The sequence below is a fragment of the Dermacentor albipictus genome, chromosome 1, assembly GCF_038994185.2.
Source record: "Dermacentor albipictus isolate Rhodes 1998 colony chromosome 1, USDA_Dalb.pri_finalv2, whole genome shotgun sequence".
NCBI lineage: Eukaryota > Metazoa > Arthropoda > Arachnida > Ixodida > Ixodidae > Dermacentor > Dermacentor albipictus.
The window spans coordinates 383,944,130-383,962,883 of record NC_091821.1 but is presented as its reverse complement, the minus strand read 5'-3'; the positions used below and the strand labels follow the sequence as shown (position 1 = coordinate 383,962,883).

Below are 18,754 nucleotides of genomic sequence, written 5' to 3'. Positions count from 1 at the left end.
CTGTTCATCGCTGCGAGAAAGAACAACCGCACACATTGCTCTGTGCCCAAGGGCGTGATGGTGATGCGCCCGAATGTTTATTGAACCCGCGGGCAATACAGGTTGCCAAGAGTCATGCGCTTGAACTTGTTGAAGAGGTCTAAAAATTGGGACTAGGGCGCTTAACCGTAGTGCTTGCCGGCGTAGCCATATCCGAGACCGAGTCCGTAGCCGAGTCCGTAGCCGTGGCCGTAACCGTAGCCAAGACCGAGTCCGTAGCCACCGTAGCCTCCGTAGCCACCATAGCCGTGTCCGTAGCCGACGGCGACAGCGGGGGCGGCGACAGCGACGGGAGCAGCGACAGCGACGGGAGCAGCGGCAGCGACCTGCGAGACAATGTAGACAAGAACGTTTCAAATGTACGCTCACGTTGAATGAGCTCCCAAGAGAAGCATGAGTCCTGTAAGGGTGCAGCGTGTCGAATTAGACATATATGCTTAAGCTCTCCAGACTGTATGTTCCAGAACGACGCAAAAGTCGTCTGCTTGGAGTGACAGCTGTCATTGCTTTTTTGCCCCAACGCTATATGAGCAACTTTCTCCTCGTTTCATGACGTTTTCCGTGCGTGGAAGGTTCAGCGATTTGCAGGACGCTTTAATGACAAGCGTTGTTATAAGAAACTGTTTCAGTCTTTCCTTTTTTCTTATTGACGTGTGCAAGACGGTCTAAGTCTGAAAGTCTCACCTTAGCGAGACGTGGGGCGTAGACGTCGCTCCTGTAGGTCACAGCGCTGGTCACCTGGGCGGGCACGACAGCCTTGGCGTAAGCGGGGGCAGCGACAGCGACGGGAGCAGCGGCAACAGCCACAGGGGCGACGGCGTGGCCGTAGCCGTATCCGCCATAGCCGAGGCCGTATCCGCCATAGCCGCCGTGGCCGTAGCCACCATAGCCGAGGCCGTAGCCACCATAGCCGAGGCCGTAGCCACCGGCGTTGGCGGTGTAGGCGACAGCGAGGACGAGGACGGCGGTGAGCTACGAGAGAAAAGAGAATCCTTGCATCATTCGTTCATCGCCATCCACAAGACGGATCCTCGTTTGAACCGGAGAGGTGGTGTTTTGCCACTTATCGGGTCTTTCTAAGAAGAACTCGATATCGTCTGTTTCGCGACTGACACAGTCGCCAAACAGACGATATCGCGAGAGCGAAATGAGGCTGCGAATGATACTTAACGTTGGGATAGTGGTGTACCCTAAAGCCGGCCATGCACTTCGAAGCGGGACTGTTGTTACGTTAGGTTCTGGGTACGCTTATTCGTACGAGGATACATTTCCAGATTTATTTACCTCCTGTCGAATCTAGTCATCGTCGTTCCGCGTCATCGATTGCTGCGGCGCGCATTCTTTCTCCCCACGTGCCAGAAGAAAGGGGTCGCACTGCGCGTAACGGCTGCACCGTAGACGTCGCAAAAAAAATAAGGAAGAACTAAACCGAAACAAATGCGTTCTCGGAGGCGCCAAGCGAGAGCCGCGGCGGGAGTCAGTCGGCCCGCCCCGCGCAAAACGACCGATGCGTCCTGATTTCGAGGCTAATCTTGTTTCTCCACACAACGAACGCGTACACGGAGCGCAAACGAGTGCCCGGAATGGAAGAAAGAAGCGCAAACGAGACGAGGCGAAAGCGACTCCACAAACGGAAGCGTGGGCGTGCTCTCAAACAGGGAAGGCTGCAAGGCGGTAATTATATGACAACAACGGTGACGGCAGGCGTGCCACTTAGCGTCATCGAGGGCGTACGACAGCGGAAGCAGGGATGCGGAAAAGCTGATCTTCCAACGCAACGAGAGGAAGTAACAAAACTAAAGAGCGCGGGAAAAATAACGGGCCACTTCGCGGCGCGCCTGCTTAACGCCTTCGCTCTTTTTTTTTTGCCTCGTACAAATGACGTTCCCGCGGCGCATATCCTGCCGGCTCGATGTCCCGTCTCTCATCTGGCTTTCCGATTCCGAGAGGACCGTTCTTTACTCCTTCGAGGCGACTTTGCATTCGTGCTCAAGCGCGGTTCTTCACGAACAAGCGCGTCCGCAATATGCGGAGACAAAAGAACTACGGGGCTCTTCAGCGGCCGCTTGGAAGACGAACGGTCCACTGCGCGGTATAGAACCTCCAAGGGGGCTTGACGCTGGAGCGCGGCAGGAAACCGTCAGGCCGATACGTCGCTCCCACAGTTCCTCCTTATGGAGTATGGGTGCGCGGCCCGCTTTCACGGCGTAGACCCTCGAGAGAGCGGGTGCGCTGAGGCGCGATCGTTCGCGGCTTTACTTACGGCGTTCATGATGATGCTGCTGCTGATTGTCAGAAGACTGCGACTTCCCCAGTGACCGCCGGCCGCTTATATAGTGGCCCGAACAATGACGTCGAAGGCGAGAGAAAGGCAAGGGCGAGTTCCCGCTGGCCGGCAGCAGCAGGTGGAGAGGCCGGCGTGCCGCGCTGCGACCTAGGAGGCCTGCCCGCCGCTGTCCACGCTCCGCAGTGGCGCGGAAGCCCTCGCCGCTTGACCGCGGAATGCGTGCGAGAGCTGGGCGTGTGCTTGCCGCTCGCTCCCGTTGGGTTCCCGTTCATCAGATAGTGCGACGGCGCCGCTCGCTTTCGATGGCGCGACGGTGCGCACGGGCAGCGCCGGGCGGCTGTAGCCTACCCGCCAGCGTCGGATATATTGCCCGATTAGGTAACGCTTGTTCTTGACATGCTTGCCCGGCGCGTCGCGCGAGCGGCGGCCCTTGGGAAGGCCGCGGTGCCTTCCGCGGCGATACTTGTTTTTTTTTTCCAGGCCCGAAATGCAGTGCATATCACGGCTGTAGTATACTCGACACCCTTCGAGCTCCGCATTCGTTTCCTGGTGCAAGCTAGCTGGATTCTTTCCAAGTCCGACTGGACGGATGGCGTAGTAGCATAGTGTAGCACGACGACCTCCGCAGTGGTCGGGCGTTACCGCTGGCGAGACCTTGTGGAGGACGCGTCTGGATGCGCGAACTCGTGGCGACGATGGCGACGTGCACCAGCTCGACGTATACCTTGATGTATTCGGCTGAGTTTGTAAATGGGTACGAGCCACTGGGATTGATTGGTTGAACAAGTGCACTGGAGGCCGCAGCATGAAGCGGTGGTTGACGCAAGGCTCATCAAAGCTTTCGTCAGCTAGAAGAGAAGATCGCCTTTTATATAGAGTAGAGACTGCTTATATGGAACTCGATTGTTTTTAAACTATGGCCTGCTTGAAGCACTGTAAACTTGCCGATGAAAGTACGGAGTGCCCAAATTATTGCAGTGCGCATTCTACTCACACCCCTGAACTCGGGCACAGCGTCCGTACAACGCCTGACCCTTCCTGTTTTATCTTTCCTATCCATGGCAATCTCTTTCTACCAGCAGGTAATGCGTTCGGTGTTAAGAGTAAATTTAATTTTAAAAAAATTACCCCAGAAGTGTGGAACACAAGTCTGTGGAAACGAGAATAATAGAGTAGATCAGAAAGCAAACATAACAGTTTGCTATCAACTGTAGAGTTCGGACCTACGGTCGGTTGTTTCTCACATAAAGAGCTGATCGCCGACCAGCCGTTATGCATAGGCATTCACGCCTTGAACAGAGACAACCATCAATATTTTTTATATTTTTCCCCTGTAAAGCGTGTAGTACTATGCCTCCGTAAACTGCACTTCTTTGTACTTCCGTCACCACTCAAACTTTCAAGCGACACCTCGACCTCTTCTAGAACACGAGCACTCTTTCCGTAGGCACGCTATTAAATGATAAATTTATCTTGACAGTGTATATTTTTTGATGAGCTATCAGACAACGTCTCACAATTGCAGTTAGACTATGGGATACGCAGCTGTATAGGGCGGCGGATTAGTATTAAGCCACTGACGTTGTTAACATGTACCGAAATTTTTGCACAAGGGCGCTACCGCACGTCCCTCCAACGCTAATCGGAACACCGAGGCTGAGTATCAAACAGGGGACCTGGTGCTGAGCAGGCGAATGTCATATATCCACTGAGCGACCGCGAACGTGTTCAGGCTGAATCATGGATCCCATGACGAAATGAAGAATAGGTAGATCAGAAAAGGGAAAGAAAGAAAGAATAAAGACAGGAAGTAAAGAAAGCTATTTAGTATCGTCACCGGCTACAGGTCAGCAGAGATGCCCCGACGTTACATTAATGGGTGCGCATTTTACGTGAGCGCACATCCCTATCCCATTCGTGAGAAAACCTGAGGGCACATAAACACCTATTATGAGTTGCGAATGCGAAAGCATTAATGCTTCGTGCTGTCTAGCGCGGCGCTTTCCTTCGGCTTCGCGTGTTAGGGGGGCTTCGTCCCCTTGCCGCTTAAGACGCTTTGCTTGGCGATCCGCTTCCGCCTCACGCCTTCGAACGGCTTCGTGTTGCCTCCTAGTGCGTTGCGCCGCAGTTAGTTCCACACGCAGTGTATTGGGGAAGTTGACGAGGACGGTGGATTTCGCTGCATGCCTCTTCGCTCGTTTTGCTGCGTTCTTCCGCTCCCTTACTTCGTTAACGGCGCACTGGCTTGGATGGCCACGTTTCGCTACTGCCGAAGTTGCCTTCGCCGAAGATGTATATGCTTCAGACTTCATAGCGGTACGTGCTGCCCAAGCCAGCAAGCAGCAGCAGCCTGCGGTGCTGGCTCGGGCACCGTCCGTCGGCTTCCGAGAGCGAGAATGAAGATGACGAGGCGTTGCGGCGATACCTTCTCCCCTCACGCGACATATTTGGATTGGAAAAACTTTAATAAAAGTCCTGCAGGGCGCACGTCAGCGCGCAGTGGGCGTCTCCCACGCAGGGACCGACAGGGAGTTATCTGGCGGCCGCTGCGCGAGCCTGCTGGACGGCCCATTGCTGGTCTTGTAGGAGCGGGCTTCGTATGGTCTTCTCCCACTTGTCGGAGGTAGTGTCGGGCGGAGCGTTTCTGCACTCCCAGAGCACGTGTGCTAGTGTCGCCGGGACCCCGCACGAGGGGCACGCATCGTCTGGGTAGACGTCCGGGTAGATGATGTGTTAGGTGGCGGGGTTTGAATAGGTATCTGTCTGTAATAAGCGTAGCGTTAGCGCCTGCGGCCTGTTTAGTTTGGGGTGCGGGGGCGGAAAGAGACGTCGTCCCTAGTAAATGTGTTTGGTTATTTCACTGTAGGTTACTGGGGCGTCCCTGTTCGCCTCCAACTCATCGAGACGTGGTTGTCCGGGGGTGACGGCGCGGTCGGTGAGCGCGCGCGCAGCGTCGTGGGCTGTCTCGTTGAGGTTGGGCGGGGCGCCCGGGATCCGACCCAGGTGGGCGGGAAACCAGATGACGGTGTGGTGTTTGAGGGTGCTTGGATCAGCGCCGCGGAGGATGCGTAACGCCTTGACGGAGACGACTCCTCTCTCGAGCGCTTTGATGGCCGGTCTCGAGTCGCTGAATATTGTCGTTTGCTTATCGTCGAGCGTTGCCAGGGCTATGGCCACATGCTCCGCCACCTCGGGATCACGTGTGCCTACCGTCACGCGTACCGTCACGTGACATATCTGGCGTACTAATTCGGCAGCAGATGTAGCCTTTCGCCCGCTCTGCTCGGTCGAGGCGTGCTCGTGCTGTGGCGTCGCAGCTAATGGGAATATGTCAAGGCGTGGCGTCGAGGTGGGGCATCGGGACGTGGCGTCGCAACCATTGGGACTTTAGGTGTTGTTTCGCTGCTACAGATTACAGACGCCGACTTTTTCGCTCAATGGGCCAGTTGACGCCTTCGCAGCAATATACGTGGTACATGAAAAAAAAAAAAAGGAGTTTAGCAGCGGTCATGTTTCTCAACACTAGACTAATCTCGCCCAGTCCCGTCGTCGTCGTAACCATGACCATTATCTGTCTGTCAGCGCAGCAGAACTTTACTGGCTTTCTGCGTAAATGATGGTCGAGTCCAGGGTTCCATTTTAGGTGTTGTGAGCGCTATGTCGTCCAGTTTGCTTAGTTTAGTACGCAGAGGCTGTCTTTGCTTGTCGAAAGAAGGGGAAGTTGTAGAGGATGCGTTCTACCATCTTGTTGCGACCACAAAAGCTGCGCGAGGCACTGTCCATCATGCCATCACGAAGATAGTGTAGAACATTTGTGGACGCCACGTTCACCCGCAAGCTACACAGTAAAGTCGCCTCACAACGATATAAACCAGTCTGATGTCTCAGACCCAACGAAGGCTGAAAATAAACGGTAAGTGACAAATTGTGTTGTATTCCATGGTTCCAATACAAACAAGGATGAAGTTTGCAGTTCGCAGGAAGGCGATGCAAGTAGGCGATGCAAGGCAAGTAGGTGATGTTGGCGCTGTGCATCAGGCCTTGACAATGAGACGGGCAGATGCTGGACTTGTTGGTAGGCGGAGCGCGGCTGCTTCGTCGGCATTTTCGTTACCGACTGCTCCACGATGCTGCGGGAATCACTGAAATTTGACGATGTGCACATTTGCACTTTTACAACAGCACGATGGTAAGGTTCTCTTTCTTTCTCTTTTTTTTCGTAAAATAACTGCGACAGTGACTTCGATATTAGAGTTGTACTGAACACTTTCTTTCTTTAGGAGGGAGGAGAGAGTGGGAGGGGAGGGGCGTCTCCTTTACAGGCTGCCAGTATTGACGAACACATCTAGGTCTAATCACCCCGTAACACAGATCACACAAGCCCTAGCACTTCGTGCTTCTCTCAGCCTTCCTCAATATGGACCTACCGTCGCAAGAATCACGATTGCCCTGGACCATTCGGTGTCAACAGGCAGAACCTCCGTCGAAGCGCACAGAATTCAGATAGAATTCACATGTGGCACTTGTCCCGCGTTCAAGGCCACCACCGAGATTCTCTGTCAGCGCGACGACCGCGCGCTGCACTTGCCGGTATTGTGGCTAATTATTGTGCCTCAAGTATATCAGGCTTCACTCCCGTAACGCCACGACCTTTGTGGCGCCTGTGCCGAGCCTCCGTAATATCTTCGTGGTCCTGGCATTCGAAAGAAACTCAACTTGTTGTATGTAGCTTTCAAGCAAGTCATTTAGCCGGACCGGAATTATAGGCTCACAGAGCATACATCAGCAGCCAACTAGCTTGCGAGTCGTATTTTGCGATTCTAAGGCGGTCCTCCAAAGTTTGCAACGAGCCCTGCAACATGGCTGTCATGATTTTATTACATTTGTACGAATGCACGCTCGGTCACGTGATCTATCTGAACTTCCGTCTCTTCCCTTGTTTATTTCGCTACCCTATTTCCTTGACCGCCTGTAGGACAACCAACAGCACGGAATCTAATTAAAGGAACAATGGTATGACGTTATGGACTTTTCTTTCCTTTCCTTTTTTTATTTGAGAGGAAGTTTTATCTCTGGGCCTCTTGTCTAAATAGGTGAAAAAGGAGAAATTGTTTTTCTCGGCATCCTATGCACCAAATTTGATCAGGTTCGCTGCATGTAAAAGAAAAAGTTAAGATCAAGTGAGTGTTGGTTGCGAATTTTTGGTTTATATGTCGTGCATTTTTAAAAATAAAGATTGGTAACAATTATACATTTTCAGAGAACTAAACGATGGAGTTGACAGCTCTATAACTCGGCAATGAAAAATTATATCAGAGTTCTGTAAATGACACCTGATTGTACATTTAAAGCGGTCAAAATTGGTATATTATACATGCTTTCAAAAAGACCACCGAGTTGCGACTAGAACTTTTGCGAAACCCTTGTAAACAATTTAGCAGACTCACGTGAAATATAAATTGAGATATAAAATTTGTCTGCTTTTGATCCTCTACTGGGTGTAGTTCACAGAACTGTGATATCTGTTCTAGGTGCAGAGCTACGAGTTTGTATACTTCGTGCTTCTATTTTTTTTCAAACCTACCAATTTTTGAAACTTACATTAGAACAATTCAGGCTCTAAATCGAAATTTTGCTTCCAACAGTCGTTTGAACCTAACTTTCTTACTCAAATACAACAAAATTCAATAAATTCGGCCCAGAGGTTATCCCAGAATAGCGTTTCTACGACACTCATGTATTTGAATAGGCGGAATCAGAGTTGGTCCCGAGCAAAAGTTTCCTCTTAAGTTATTATTTTTGTTATTATTAACCGAGGGTCCCGTTAGAGTCTTTGACTTTGGGACCCTCATCCGTATATTGTTTTTTTACCAATTCATTGTTTTCAAAGAATAATAAACTGAAACTGAAAAAAGAAAAGAGTGACGGTCCTGATTCTCGAAACCATAGAAAAGAAATAATGGCAAGCTCTAAATGATTTACTATGATAGCTTTCTACGAATCAGTTTAGGTTTCGTTTCCCAGGAGTTGTACGCGTCTTGACGCCATTAAACAGAACGTGGTTCGGACATTCCGACCTTTTGGCACTCGCTCCTGCTCACACGGTGAACTGTTGTGCTATCACATGCAACGGGCGGCTCAGAGTCTGTGTGGAGCGGGTACTTCCTTGCGATGCAAACCCTCTTCCGCTACAGTATTGACTCTTGTGGCCCTCGATATGCATATACAGACGCCACCATTGTCATTGGCTTGTGAGGCGTGAAACTGCACACAAATTGTCTGCGCCGACGGCTGTCCACCCATCAATTTTCTTGAATGTACATCTAGATGTATACGCAACCTAGCAGATGGCGTGTTACATAGCGCCACTCGAGCCTTGACGGTGGATCTGAAACATCCATTAAAACCGATTGACTCGCGCAGTACGTGCTTTAAGCATGTGTTTGTGCTTCCTTGTGTGATTGTGTTTCCTACAGCTTTATGCGTGGCAAATTCTATGGCGAACAAGACAATAAATCTAAACTCCACGCCATTGAAGACAAGGAGCTAAACAAATAAAATAGATGGCGACTGACATTCGAGCAAGATCTTTTATGCGCAGATTCGGGACCTTTCAGCCGGCAAGTGATCTACGGGAGCGCAGTTCTGCAAGCGACCCCTGCAGGTAATCATTAAAAAGAAAAAAAAATAAGAAAGAAAGAGAGAGAGAGAGAGAGAGAGAGAGAGAGAGAGAGAGAGAGAGAGAGAGAGAGAGAGAGAGATACAAGAACTTCGTGCTTGAGCTGTACGTGTTAATCCTAGAATGGAATTTATTCAGTGAAGTCATGGCCTTATACATTCCCAAGTTGAGGCTATCGACATTGGCAGCGCAAGAAAACAAAATAAAATAATAGAAATAATGAAACGCAATATCAGCGCAGGAGATCTTTGCCGAGATGGACTGCTCGAAGAAGGTAGAGGGTGAACGGGCGGAAGGTAAAAAAAAAATTGAGTATGCACGAGAGTTTAAGAGAATACATGTATGGGTGCAAAATGGATGGCTAAGAGGACACGGCCATCGAAATTTTCGTTATTTCTGAGAAGCAGTTGTCCCAACTCGCCATAGTTCTTCATTTAGTTTTTTCGCTTTGACCCGAATTCTTACTTAAACACCGGTCGTCCATTTTTCACGCTATTCATGCCGATGAAGAGGTCGGGTGCCGAGCGAGGCCATACACTTACATAAACACCGATCTGCGAGGTCGGCAAAGAGACGGGCCGAATGAAATTAACAGACCGGGTCCCTCTAGCGAGGCACGTTCGTGTCAGCTTTTTTACCGTGTTACTTTTTCCTCCCAGCCCGTCCGGAGCTCCCCCATGCCCACTCAAAGATACATGTCGTCTCCTTAGCGCCCAAAAAGGCTGCGAGCGAGATTGGTCCGTCGCCGCCGATATCAAAAGCGCATACATGTTTTAGTGCGGCAAGATGTGGACAGTAGCTGCGTTCGAATTATTCGTACCCGTACGGTAACGTACAAGCCGCGTACTTCGCTCTAAACAGTCTTCTGTGTAAAAGCCGATGACACAAAAGTTCCGCGCGAATCGCTGGCCGAGGTCTTTCCTGCGTGATGACACGTAAATGCATTGCGCGTTAGAAGGATTGGCTTGCTGTTAAGCGGCAGTATCGTTGATATTATTCCCGTGCTCGTTTCTTCTGCGCTGTGGCGTCCGCTGTCTGACGAAAAGAGGTAGATTACACAAGAAAGAAAGAAAGAAAGAGATAGAGACAGAGATACAATAACAACGCTAAGTCGGTGTGAACGGAAGAGAGAAAAGGAAGCACACGAAAACAGAAACGAAAACAAAAGTAATTCAAAGGAATATATGAAAAAAAAGAACAGAATAAAAAAAAGGAAGAGACAGGGTGAGCGGAAAAGGCGACGCACTTAGAGAGAAGCAGAGCACGTTCTGTCACGGCGCGCGAAAGATGATAAGCGTTGAATGATTGATTCTCGAGTGTTTTATAAAAGAGCCCCAAGTCGTGCGGGCATTAGTCTTCTGTTCCGGCGTCGTTATGCTGCAGCCTTACGACTTCGTAATCGGGACCAAACTGAGCACGCAGTTGGGAGTTAGCAGTTATGCTTATATATATATATATATATATATATATATATATATATATATATATATATATATATATATATATATATATATATATATATATATATATATATATATATAATCACTGTATTTATCGGGAGTCGAAACTTACGACCTCTTTTCCCTTCGGAGAGTCGACTGCCCTTTTGAAATTGGGAGAAGTTACGAAAGTCGACGTTGGCCAGACCGTCTAACCTTTACTTCTGACATTGCCACCTCCTACAACCCTCCCCCTCCCCCTGCCCCCGATTTCCTCCCGCCCCTTTCCCACTCTTTCCTTTTATTTTTTATTTTTTACTTGAGCGTCATCCATAATTTATTTTTTATTCTTTGCAAGGGAAAGGAAACTGTTCGTGTCGTGTTGATTAGTTCGAACCGCGTCGTTGCAGAATAAATGGCCGAGAGCCTTCTTATAATTCCGCCTCTCGAGGGAACCATTTGTCTACAGTACGCAGCGAGGAAACAAATTGGATTGGATTGGAAAAACTTTTATTAAAGTCCTGCAGGACGCACGTCAGCGCGCAGTGGGCGTCTCCCACGCAGGGACCGACAGGGAATACCTGGCGGCCGCTGCGCGAGCCTGCTGGACGGCCCATTGCTGGTCTTGTAGGAGCGGGCTTCTTAGGGTCTTCTCCCACTTGTCGGAGGTAGAGTCGGGCGGAGCGTTTCTACACTCCCAGAGCACGTGTGCGAGTGTCGCCGTGACCCCGCACGAGGGGCACGCATCGTCTGGGTAGACGTCCGGGTAGATTATGTGTAAGGTGGCCGGGTTTGGATAGGTATCCGTCTGTAATAAGCGTAGCGTTAGCGCCTGCGGCCTGTTTAGTTTGGGGTGCGGGGGCGGAAAGAGTCGTCGTCCCAAGGAAAAGTGTTTGGTTATTTCATTGTATGTTATTGGGGCATCCCTGTTCGCCTCCAACTCATCGAGACGTAGTTGCCCGGGGGTGACGGCGCGGTCGGTAAGCGCGCGCGCAGCGTCGTGGGCTGTCTCGTTGAGGTTGGGCGGGGCGCCCGGTATCCGACCCAGGTGGGCGGGAAACCAGATGACGGTGTGGTGTTTGAGGGTGCTTGGATCAGCGCCGCGGAGGATGCGTAATGCCTTGACGGAGACGACTCCTCTCTCGAACGCTTTGATGGCTGGTCTCGAGTCGCTAAATATTGTGGTTCGCTTATCGTCGAGCATTGCCAGGGCTATGGCCACTTGCTCCGCCACCTCGGGATCACGTGTGCGTACCGTGGCGGCGTTTAAAGTTCGTTGCGAAGACGAGACCGCTACCGCGGCGAAGGCTCGGTTGCATCGGTAGGCGGCGGCGTCCACGAAAGCGACGTCATCCGCTTTCTTGTTTACTCGTTTGAGGAACGCGGTGGCCCGGGCTTGGCGCCTGCCTCGATTGTGTTCCGGATGGACGTTTCGCGGAATGGGCGCGATCGTGATCAGGTCGCGGAGCTCGCGGGGAACCGGCGTAAGCTCCGGTGGATCCTGGGTGTTCAGTGGGAAGTACCCGAGCTCGCGCAAGATGTGACGGCCGGTCTTCGTCATCGTCAGTCGTATCATCTGCGCTCTCTCCTGAGCCTCAGCGATCTCTTCGAGGGTATTGTGCACCCCGAGCTCGAGGAGTCGATACGTCGGCGTCGTGATCGGGAGCCCAAGGGCCCGCTTCACTACCTTTCGGATTAGTGTATTGAGCTTCTCACGCTCCGATTGTTTCCACTTATGCATTGCTGCGACGTAGGTGAAGTGACATAGGACGAACGCATGTACGAGACGCAGCAGATTGTCTTCTTTGAGGCCGTGGTGACGGTTGGCCACCCTGCGTACAAGTCGTATTGCGTTCTCCGTCTTTGTCGTCAGCTTGTGGACCGTTTGGATGTTGGATCCGCCTGCCTCGATAATCATTCCCAGTACTCGGATGGAGTCAACCCTGGGGATTGGGCGACCGTCTCTGGTGCGGACAGTGATGTTGCGCTCGGTGGGTGGTTTCCATCCGTTAGGCCTTTTGCCTCGTCGTTTTGGGCTGTACAACAACAACTCCGATTTGGCGGAGGAGCACTTGAGGCCCGTGTGGTCGAGGTAGGATTCGGCAGTTTCGACTGCCTCCTGCAGAGCGGATTCGATAAAGCCATCCGACCCCGCGGAGCACCAAATGGTGATGTCGTCCGCGTATACCGTATGGTTGAGGCCTTGTATCTTCGACAGGCGTTCGGAGAGCCCAATCATCACCAGGTTGAACAGCGTCGGCGAGAGGACGGAGCCCTGGGGGGTGCCACGCTGTCCGAGCTCGACTTCTTCCGACGTGAGGTCTCCGACACGGAGCACGGCCTTGCGACGGGTTAGGAAGGAGCGGACGAACTCGTAGAACCGGCGCCCGAGCCCTAAGGCCGTGATCGCCTTTAGTATTGCCGAGTGCTGGATGTTATCGAAAGCCTTCTCCAGGTCAAGGCCAAGTATGGCGCGGGTGCCCCAAGTAGCCCCGGCGTCTAGGATTTGGTGTTTCAGGAGAAGCATCGTATCCTGAGTCGAGAGCCCGGGTCTGAAGCCGATCATGTGGTGTGTGTAACAGTCCTGGTCTTCGAGATACCGGCCGACTCTGTTGAGTACGACATGCTCGGCCACCTTACCCACGCACGACGTTAGCGAGATGGGGCGAAGGTTATCGACGCCAGGCGCCTTGCCCGGTTTCGGAATGAGGATCGTCTGGGCTAGTTTCCAGGCATCAGGTAACTCGCCCCGCCCCCACACGTCATTGATGGCGTCCGTGAGGTACACGACCGAGGGGTCGTCTAAGTTCCGCAGGAGCTTGTTGGTTATGCCATCGGGGCCTGGGGCGGAACGGCCGTTTAGTTCATGGAGAGCCCGGCGTATCTCTTCGACGGAAAAATCGGCGTCTAGGAGACTGTTGTCGGTACCGGTGTAATCGGGATATAGGGTCGGCGGGCCTTTGGGTATCGGCAGGTACTTATGCACAAGCGTCTTGACGATGTCATCCGGCGAAGCGGTGCCTTTGGCCTGGTGAAGGACTTTGGTGAGCGAGTGGCGCTGGTTTGTGCGGGTGTTGGTGTCGTCGAGCAGGTGTTTGAGGAGGTTCCACGTCTTCCCGTTGCGGACCTGTCCGTCGACGGAGTTACACACCTCGTCCCATTGCTGTTTGGATAGGGTGCTGCAGTGTTCCATTATGGTCTGGTTCAGTTGTGCAATGCGTTTGCGGAGCCTGCGGTTGAGACGCTGGCTCTTCCATCGTGTCATTAGAGACTGTTTGGCTTCGAGCAAGTGGGCGAGGCGGCTGTCCATCTGCTCGATTGGCATATTCGTGCTAAATGTTTTCGTGGCCTTAACGACGTCGGCCTTGAGCTGAGCCGTCCACGTCGCGAGGTTCGGGGCAGTGTCTGGAGGGAGTCGTGAGGCGCGAGTCTTGCGAAAGAAGTCCCAGTCGACCCACGTGTACGACTTGGGCTTCCTGACGATGCTGGGTAAGTGCACGGCCAGTATGAGATGGTCGCTGCCAAGATCCTCCGCAAGATTGGACCAGCGGGCATCGGCTGTGTTCTTCACGAAGCAGAGATCTGGAGTGGTGTCTCTGTGCGTGGATGTGCCGATACGGGTAGGGAACGCCTTGTCTGTCACTAGGGTGAGATCGAGCTCGTTCGCATGCTGCCACAGCGCGGTGCCCTTGGGGGTGTCATATACGTAACCCCAGGTGCGATGCGCAGCGTTGAAGTCGCCAGCAATGACGAGCGGGTTTGAGCCAGCAAGACGTATGGCTCTCTGGAAGAGGCGTCGGAAACGGTGACTCGTTTGTCTGGGGCTGCTGTACACGTTGAGTATGTACACACTTTGTCGGGACGCGTCGCTTGGGAGAATCTCCGTCATGACGTTGTCAACCTCGGACGTGCCGAGGTCATGCGCGAGGCAGGTGAACTTTTTAGAGACCAACGTGGCAGTACCACGTCCTCCCGCGTGGCCTGGTAACCAGGCCACGAGGAAACAAATGAAATAATAATTTACGTAAACCCGGAGAGAGAGAGAGAGAGCTTACAAGAAATAAAAATGAGAAGGCAGGAGTGTTAACCAAGCTGAGTCCGCTTGGCTACCCTTCACTGGGGGAAATGGGACTAAAAGATGAGTGGAAGGACACAAGCAAAGTTCGCAGTATGGCATACAACCGCACAAGCGTTTGTCCTTAGGTTAATCACAAGCGGTCACGTAGGCTGGTTTGAGCTTAAGAAACGCTTAAGAAACGTGGCTTTGTGCATCCCCGACGCATGAGGCTACAAACCCAGAACATTCTCTTGTGCGAAAGGCCCACCTTCTAATTTCGCCAAAGGGATGCGAAGCGCAAGCTTTGTTATCTTCGTACGATAGGCAGTCGTAGATAGATAGATAGATAGATAGATAGATAGATAGATAGATAGATAGATAGATAGATAGATAGATAGATAGACAGACAGACAGACAGACAGACAGACAGACAGACAGACAGACAGACAGACAGACAGACAGACAGACAGACAGACAGACAGACAGACAGACAGACAGACAGACGGACGGACGGACGGACGGACATACAGAGACAGACAGACAGACGGACGGACGGACGGACGGACGGACGGACGGACGGACGGACGGACGGACAGACAGACAGACAGACAGACAGACAGACAGACAGACAGACAGACAGACACGAACACGCGAAAAATCGTGCTACTCAATGGCTGACGGCCAGCCTGTGTACCAGTGCCAAGTTATTTTGATAAGCGAGCACAAAAACACTTGCAGAAATGTGATCAGAAATTCGATGCGGCGTATAGCAAATGAAGTGCATTGGTTTGCGAGCCGGCTTCACCGTCGTGCTTTTAACGCGTGACTTCGAGTGTTTGCGAGTCTTTCAGCTTAGTTAGATAAGGGATTTTAATGTTGCAAGTGGCTCCCAGATGTGTTTAGAAATGATGCACCACCAACCAACGTATCTTTAACTTGTGTTCGTATGAATTTCCTGTGAATTTCTTCCTATGTGTCAGCTGAGACAAGCTGCTCCCATAATGTTAGGCAATACATTAATTCGCTGGTAATGCTTTCTTTTCCATGCCTGTTTTTGTGTTCTTGCGTTGAATCACTTGGATCTAAGAATATTGGTTACAATATAGAGAAGAAAGAAAGAAATACTTTCTTTTTAGCCTACGCAACAAGGGCGCCGCGAACAATGCCAGTGAAGGAGTTAAATTACGGGTCTCTAGGGGAAATGTGCACACGTCATAAGCGAAACTCGTGGTGGAAGCACTGAAATTATCAGTATGCTTGATTAAGTCTCCTAGTATAGTGCACGTCTTACTTTCCCTCTTCAAAGTGCGACAGGAATAATCTATCGTCAGGTTTTCAAGGAGTACTTACGAAAAAAATATTGATCTGATTTTTTTCTGCTTTATTAAGTAGTTAATGACCCAGTGATGACGGCAAGAAAGCTCATTTACTTCAAAGCGCGACAGGTAATTATTTGAAGTCTTGTTTGTAGCGATCAGGCCGACTTTCGGTTTCAGGGAGCAACGAGATGGGCCAGACAAGGAATGTAAACACAGCTGGGCGCGTGATCGAACCTCTGACGCATGCTCTGACGCGCGATCTTCGTGTTGCTAGTTCGTGTGCTACGCCTGCACGTGCTTTGCGATGTCTTCGCCATCATCGTCGTCGTGGTTTTAGTCGTCCAGCGGCGCCGACTTCCCGGGGGTCGACGCCGCGTTAGACGTGGCCAACCACTTTCAATTCGACCCACTGGAAAGCAGCGACTCGGATATTGCCGCCGGAGACAACGAGGACGAAGCTCGAGACCCTCGCATCGGCCACGTTCAATGGTCAGTGCCGCGCAGCCAAGCTGATAGTGCGGGAAATCCGCAGGCCCGACAAAGACTGCCGCTTAATTCTGCAGTTGCAGCGACCCGGAGAGCGTCCCACTATACAAGCAGCAACTGAGAAGAGCACATGCAAGCGGCGTGGCAGCCAACGAAAATTCGTGACCTAGTGTTTTCTCGGTTCTTTATGGATGGATGGATGGCGGCTACACCCTTTGTAACGAGCGGCGGCTGGCGCCACCTAGCCTTTTGCTCCCCCTCCTATTCTTTTTCTTTATATCCCTTTCTCCTTAAACTAGTGTTCACTCCCTCCTCTCCCAAAATAAATATCTAAAGTAGTATAGAAAACATTAACTCCCCGATTTATGGTATTATCTCTCCCTTGACTTCCTCCACCTATCCTCTAGCCTCCCCTTCGTTACTGCCACACTTTTCTCGTCTATTTGCCCTCGTTCTCCGGGAAAACCTTCCATATCTGTCACTGTTCCGTCAGCCAGAGTCGGGCGAAGGTCTGTGCATCTCAGCACTATATGCTCTGTGGTCTCAATTGCGGCTCCGCATGCTGTGCATAAAAGGTCCACGTCTTCAAATTTAGCCCTGTATGTGTTCGTTCTAAAAACCCCGTCTTAGCTTCGAATAATAGTGAGCTGCCCCGCGAGTTATCAAATAAGAGCTCTCTCTTTATCTCCTGTTTTTGTGTCCTATACATAGCTAGTGCTGGCTTTCCGAGCATTCTTTCTTCCCATCTTTTTCTTTCCGTCTCCTTCACCTCCTTTCCCACACTAGAACCACGTTGAAACCATTCCCTCGGCTGTAGGCATCTAATCCTCAGCTCCCTAGTTCTGAGTGTCCATTTTGTGTTCAAACTTTTCCTGTATAAATATTTGTACACTTTTCCCGCCACATTTCTTCCCCCAGTGCTGCGAGTCTCTGTTCATATTTTAGCTTACTTATTGCCTCTCTACCTTCGAATGACGTCCATCCTATGTCCCCCTGCACTTCCTCATTTGGCGTGTTCCCGTGCTCTCCTAAGGCCAACCTGCCTACACTTCTCAGTCTTGTTTCCATGCATGCCTGAACTTCCGATTTCATGCGCAGTACTGAATTTCCGAATGTGAGGCCAGGTACCATAACACCTTTCCATACCCCTCTAACCACCTCGTACCTATTATAGTTCCATATTGCCTTGTGTTTCATTACAGCTGAGTTCCTTTTCACTTTTTCACTCATAATTTTTTCAACTTCTTCCAAGTACTTTTTGCCCTCGTTCAGCCATATGCCTAAATACTTCTATTTTTGAACGTAATCAATCTTAGTGCCTTGTATTTCCGATGGTTCCCCCCTTTCTTCATTGTATACTATTATCCCAGACTTCTCTTTACTAAATTGCAGTCCCAATTTTTATCCCTCCTCTCCACATATCATATCCTCATTAGTTCCTGTAGCCCTACTCGGGTGTCAGAAAGCAGTACAATATCATCTGCATACATCAGTCAGGCTAGTACTTGTGCTACCTTCTGTCCTTCCAGCATATAGCTTATGTCGGTTCCTATTGTGCTCTGTTCTAGCCTCTTTTCCACTTGGCTCATGTATATCATAAAAAGCAGGGGCGACAAGGACAGCCCTGCCTGAGACCACTTCTTATTTTAGCTGGCTTTCTAGTTTCCCTCTCGCATGTTAACTCTACCTCATTATCTGTATAAACTTGCTGTAGGAATCCAACCAACTTTCTATCTAGACCATATTCCTTCAACTGGCTCCATAACTTTTCTCGGTTTACATCATCATATGCTCCTCTAACGTTTAAAAAAGCTATCCATAGCGGTTTCTGCCTGGCTGCCGCTATCTCTATGCACTGTGTTATAACAAATAAATTACCATCCTTCCTTGATGTCGATGTCGCGAGGTGCCGCGTCTTGCGGTTGGCTGCGCGCACGTACCTTAAAATTGATTTTAAATATGTTGTAAGCTATATTCGGCGTTCATATTTCGCAGACGACGTGTGTGTGTGTGTGCCCACATACGTCGATCTCACGCGTTATCTCCACTTCGAAATCTTATTAGTACTCCTTTAACGAACGTGATACCGCACGATGTTTACAAGGATGGATGGGCATCGCCCTTTTTAAATTCCGTATTCGTCGAAGTTCGCGGAATAGAATATGTTGCCGCGGGCGCTATTACGAAGGTCCCTCGAGCAAGCGCTGCGGCGGCTCGTGGAAATGTGTTCCTTGTTTGCTTAAAAACGAATTCTACAGAGTTTTCGCGCCACTGCATTCGATCCACAAGAACTTTATTTTTGTTGCAAGCAAGGTGTATATGTTTTTATGCTGCGAATCAAAACCACTTCCATCGCTTTGTGCCCTGCGGCAAGTTATAACTAACTGAGGGAGGCGGCTGTATACCTGGCCTGCCCGGAACCTCTGCCAAAGGCTTTTCCCATTTCTG

At 50.8% G+C, this 18,754-nt stretch overlaps 1 protein-coding gene and 1 long non-coding RNA gene across 2 annotated transcripts in view; one reads left to right on the top strand and one right to left on the bottom strand.

The window, feature by feature from the left end:
* LOC139054635 (uncharacterized) overlaps positions 1–18,754 on the top strand; it is an 89,610-nt gene that overhangs the window by 43,705 nt on the left and 27,151 nt on the right. The gene's annotated exons all lie outside the window — the stretch shown is intronic.
* On the bottom strand, positions 40–2,461 carry LOC135902436 (cuticle protein 65-like). The gene is made up of 3 exons (XM_065432496.2): positions 2,303–2,461; positions 724–1,011; positions 40–365 (listed from the first exon to the last, which is right to left on the bottom strand). Exons 1-3 carry the CDS (start codon positions 2,309–2,311, stop codon positions 162–164), a joined length of 501 nt encoding a protein of 166 aa, XP_065288568.2. The 5' UTR covers positions 2,312–2,461; the 3' UTR covers positions 40–161.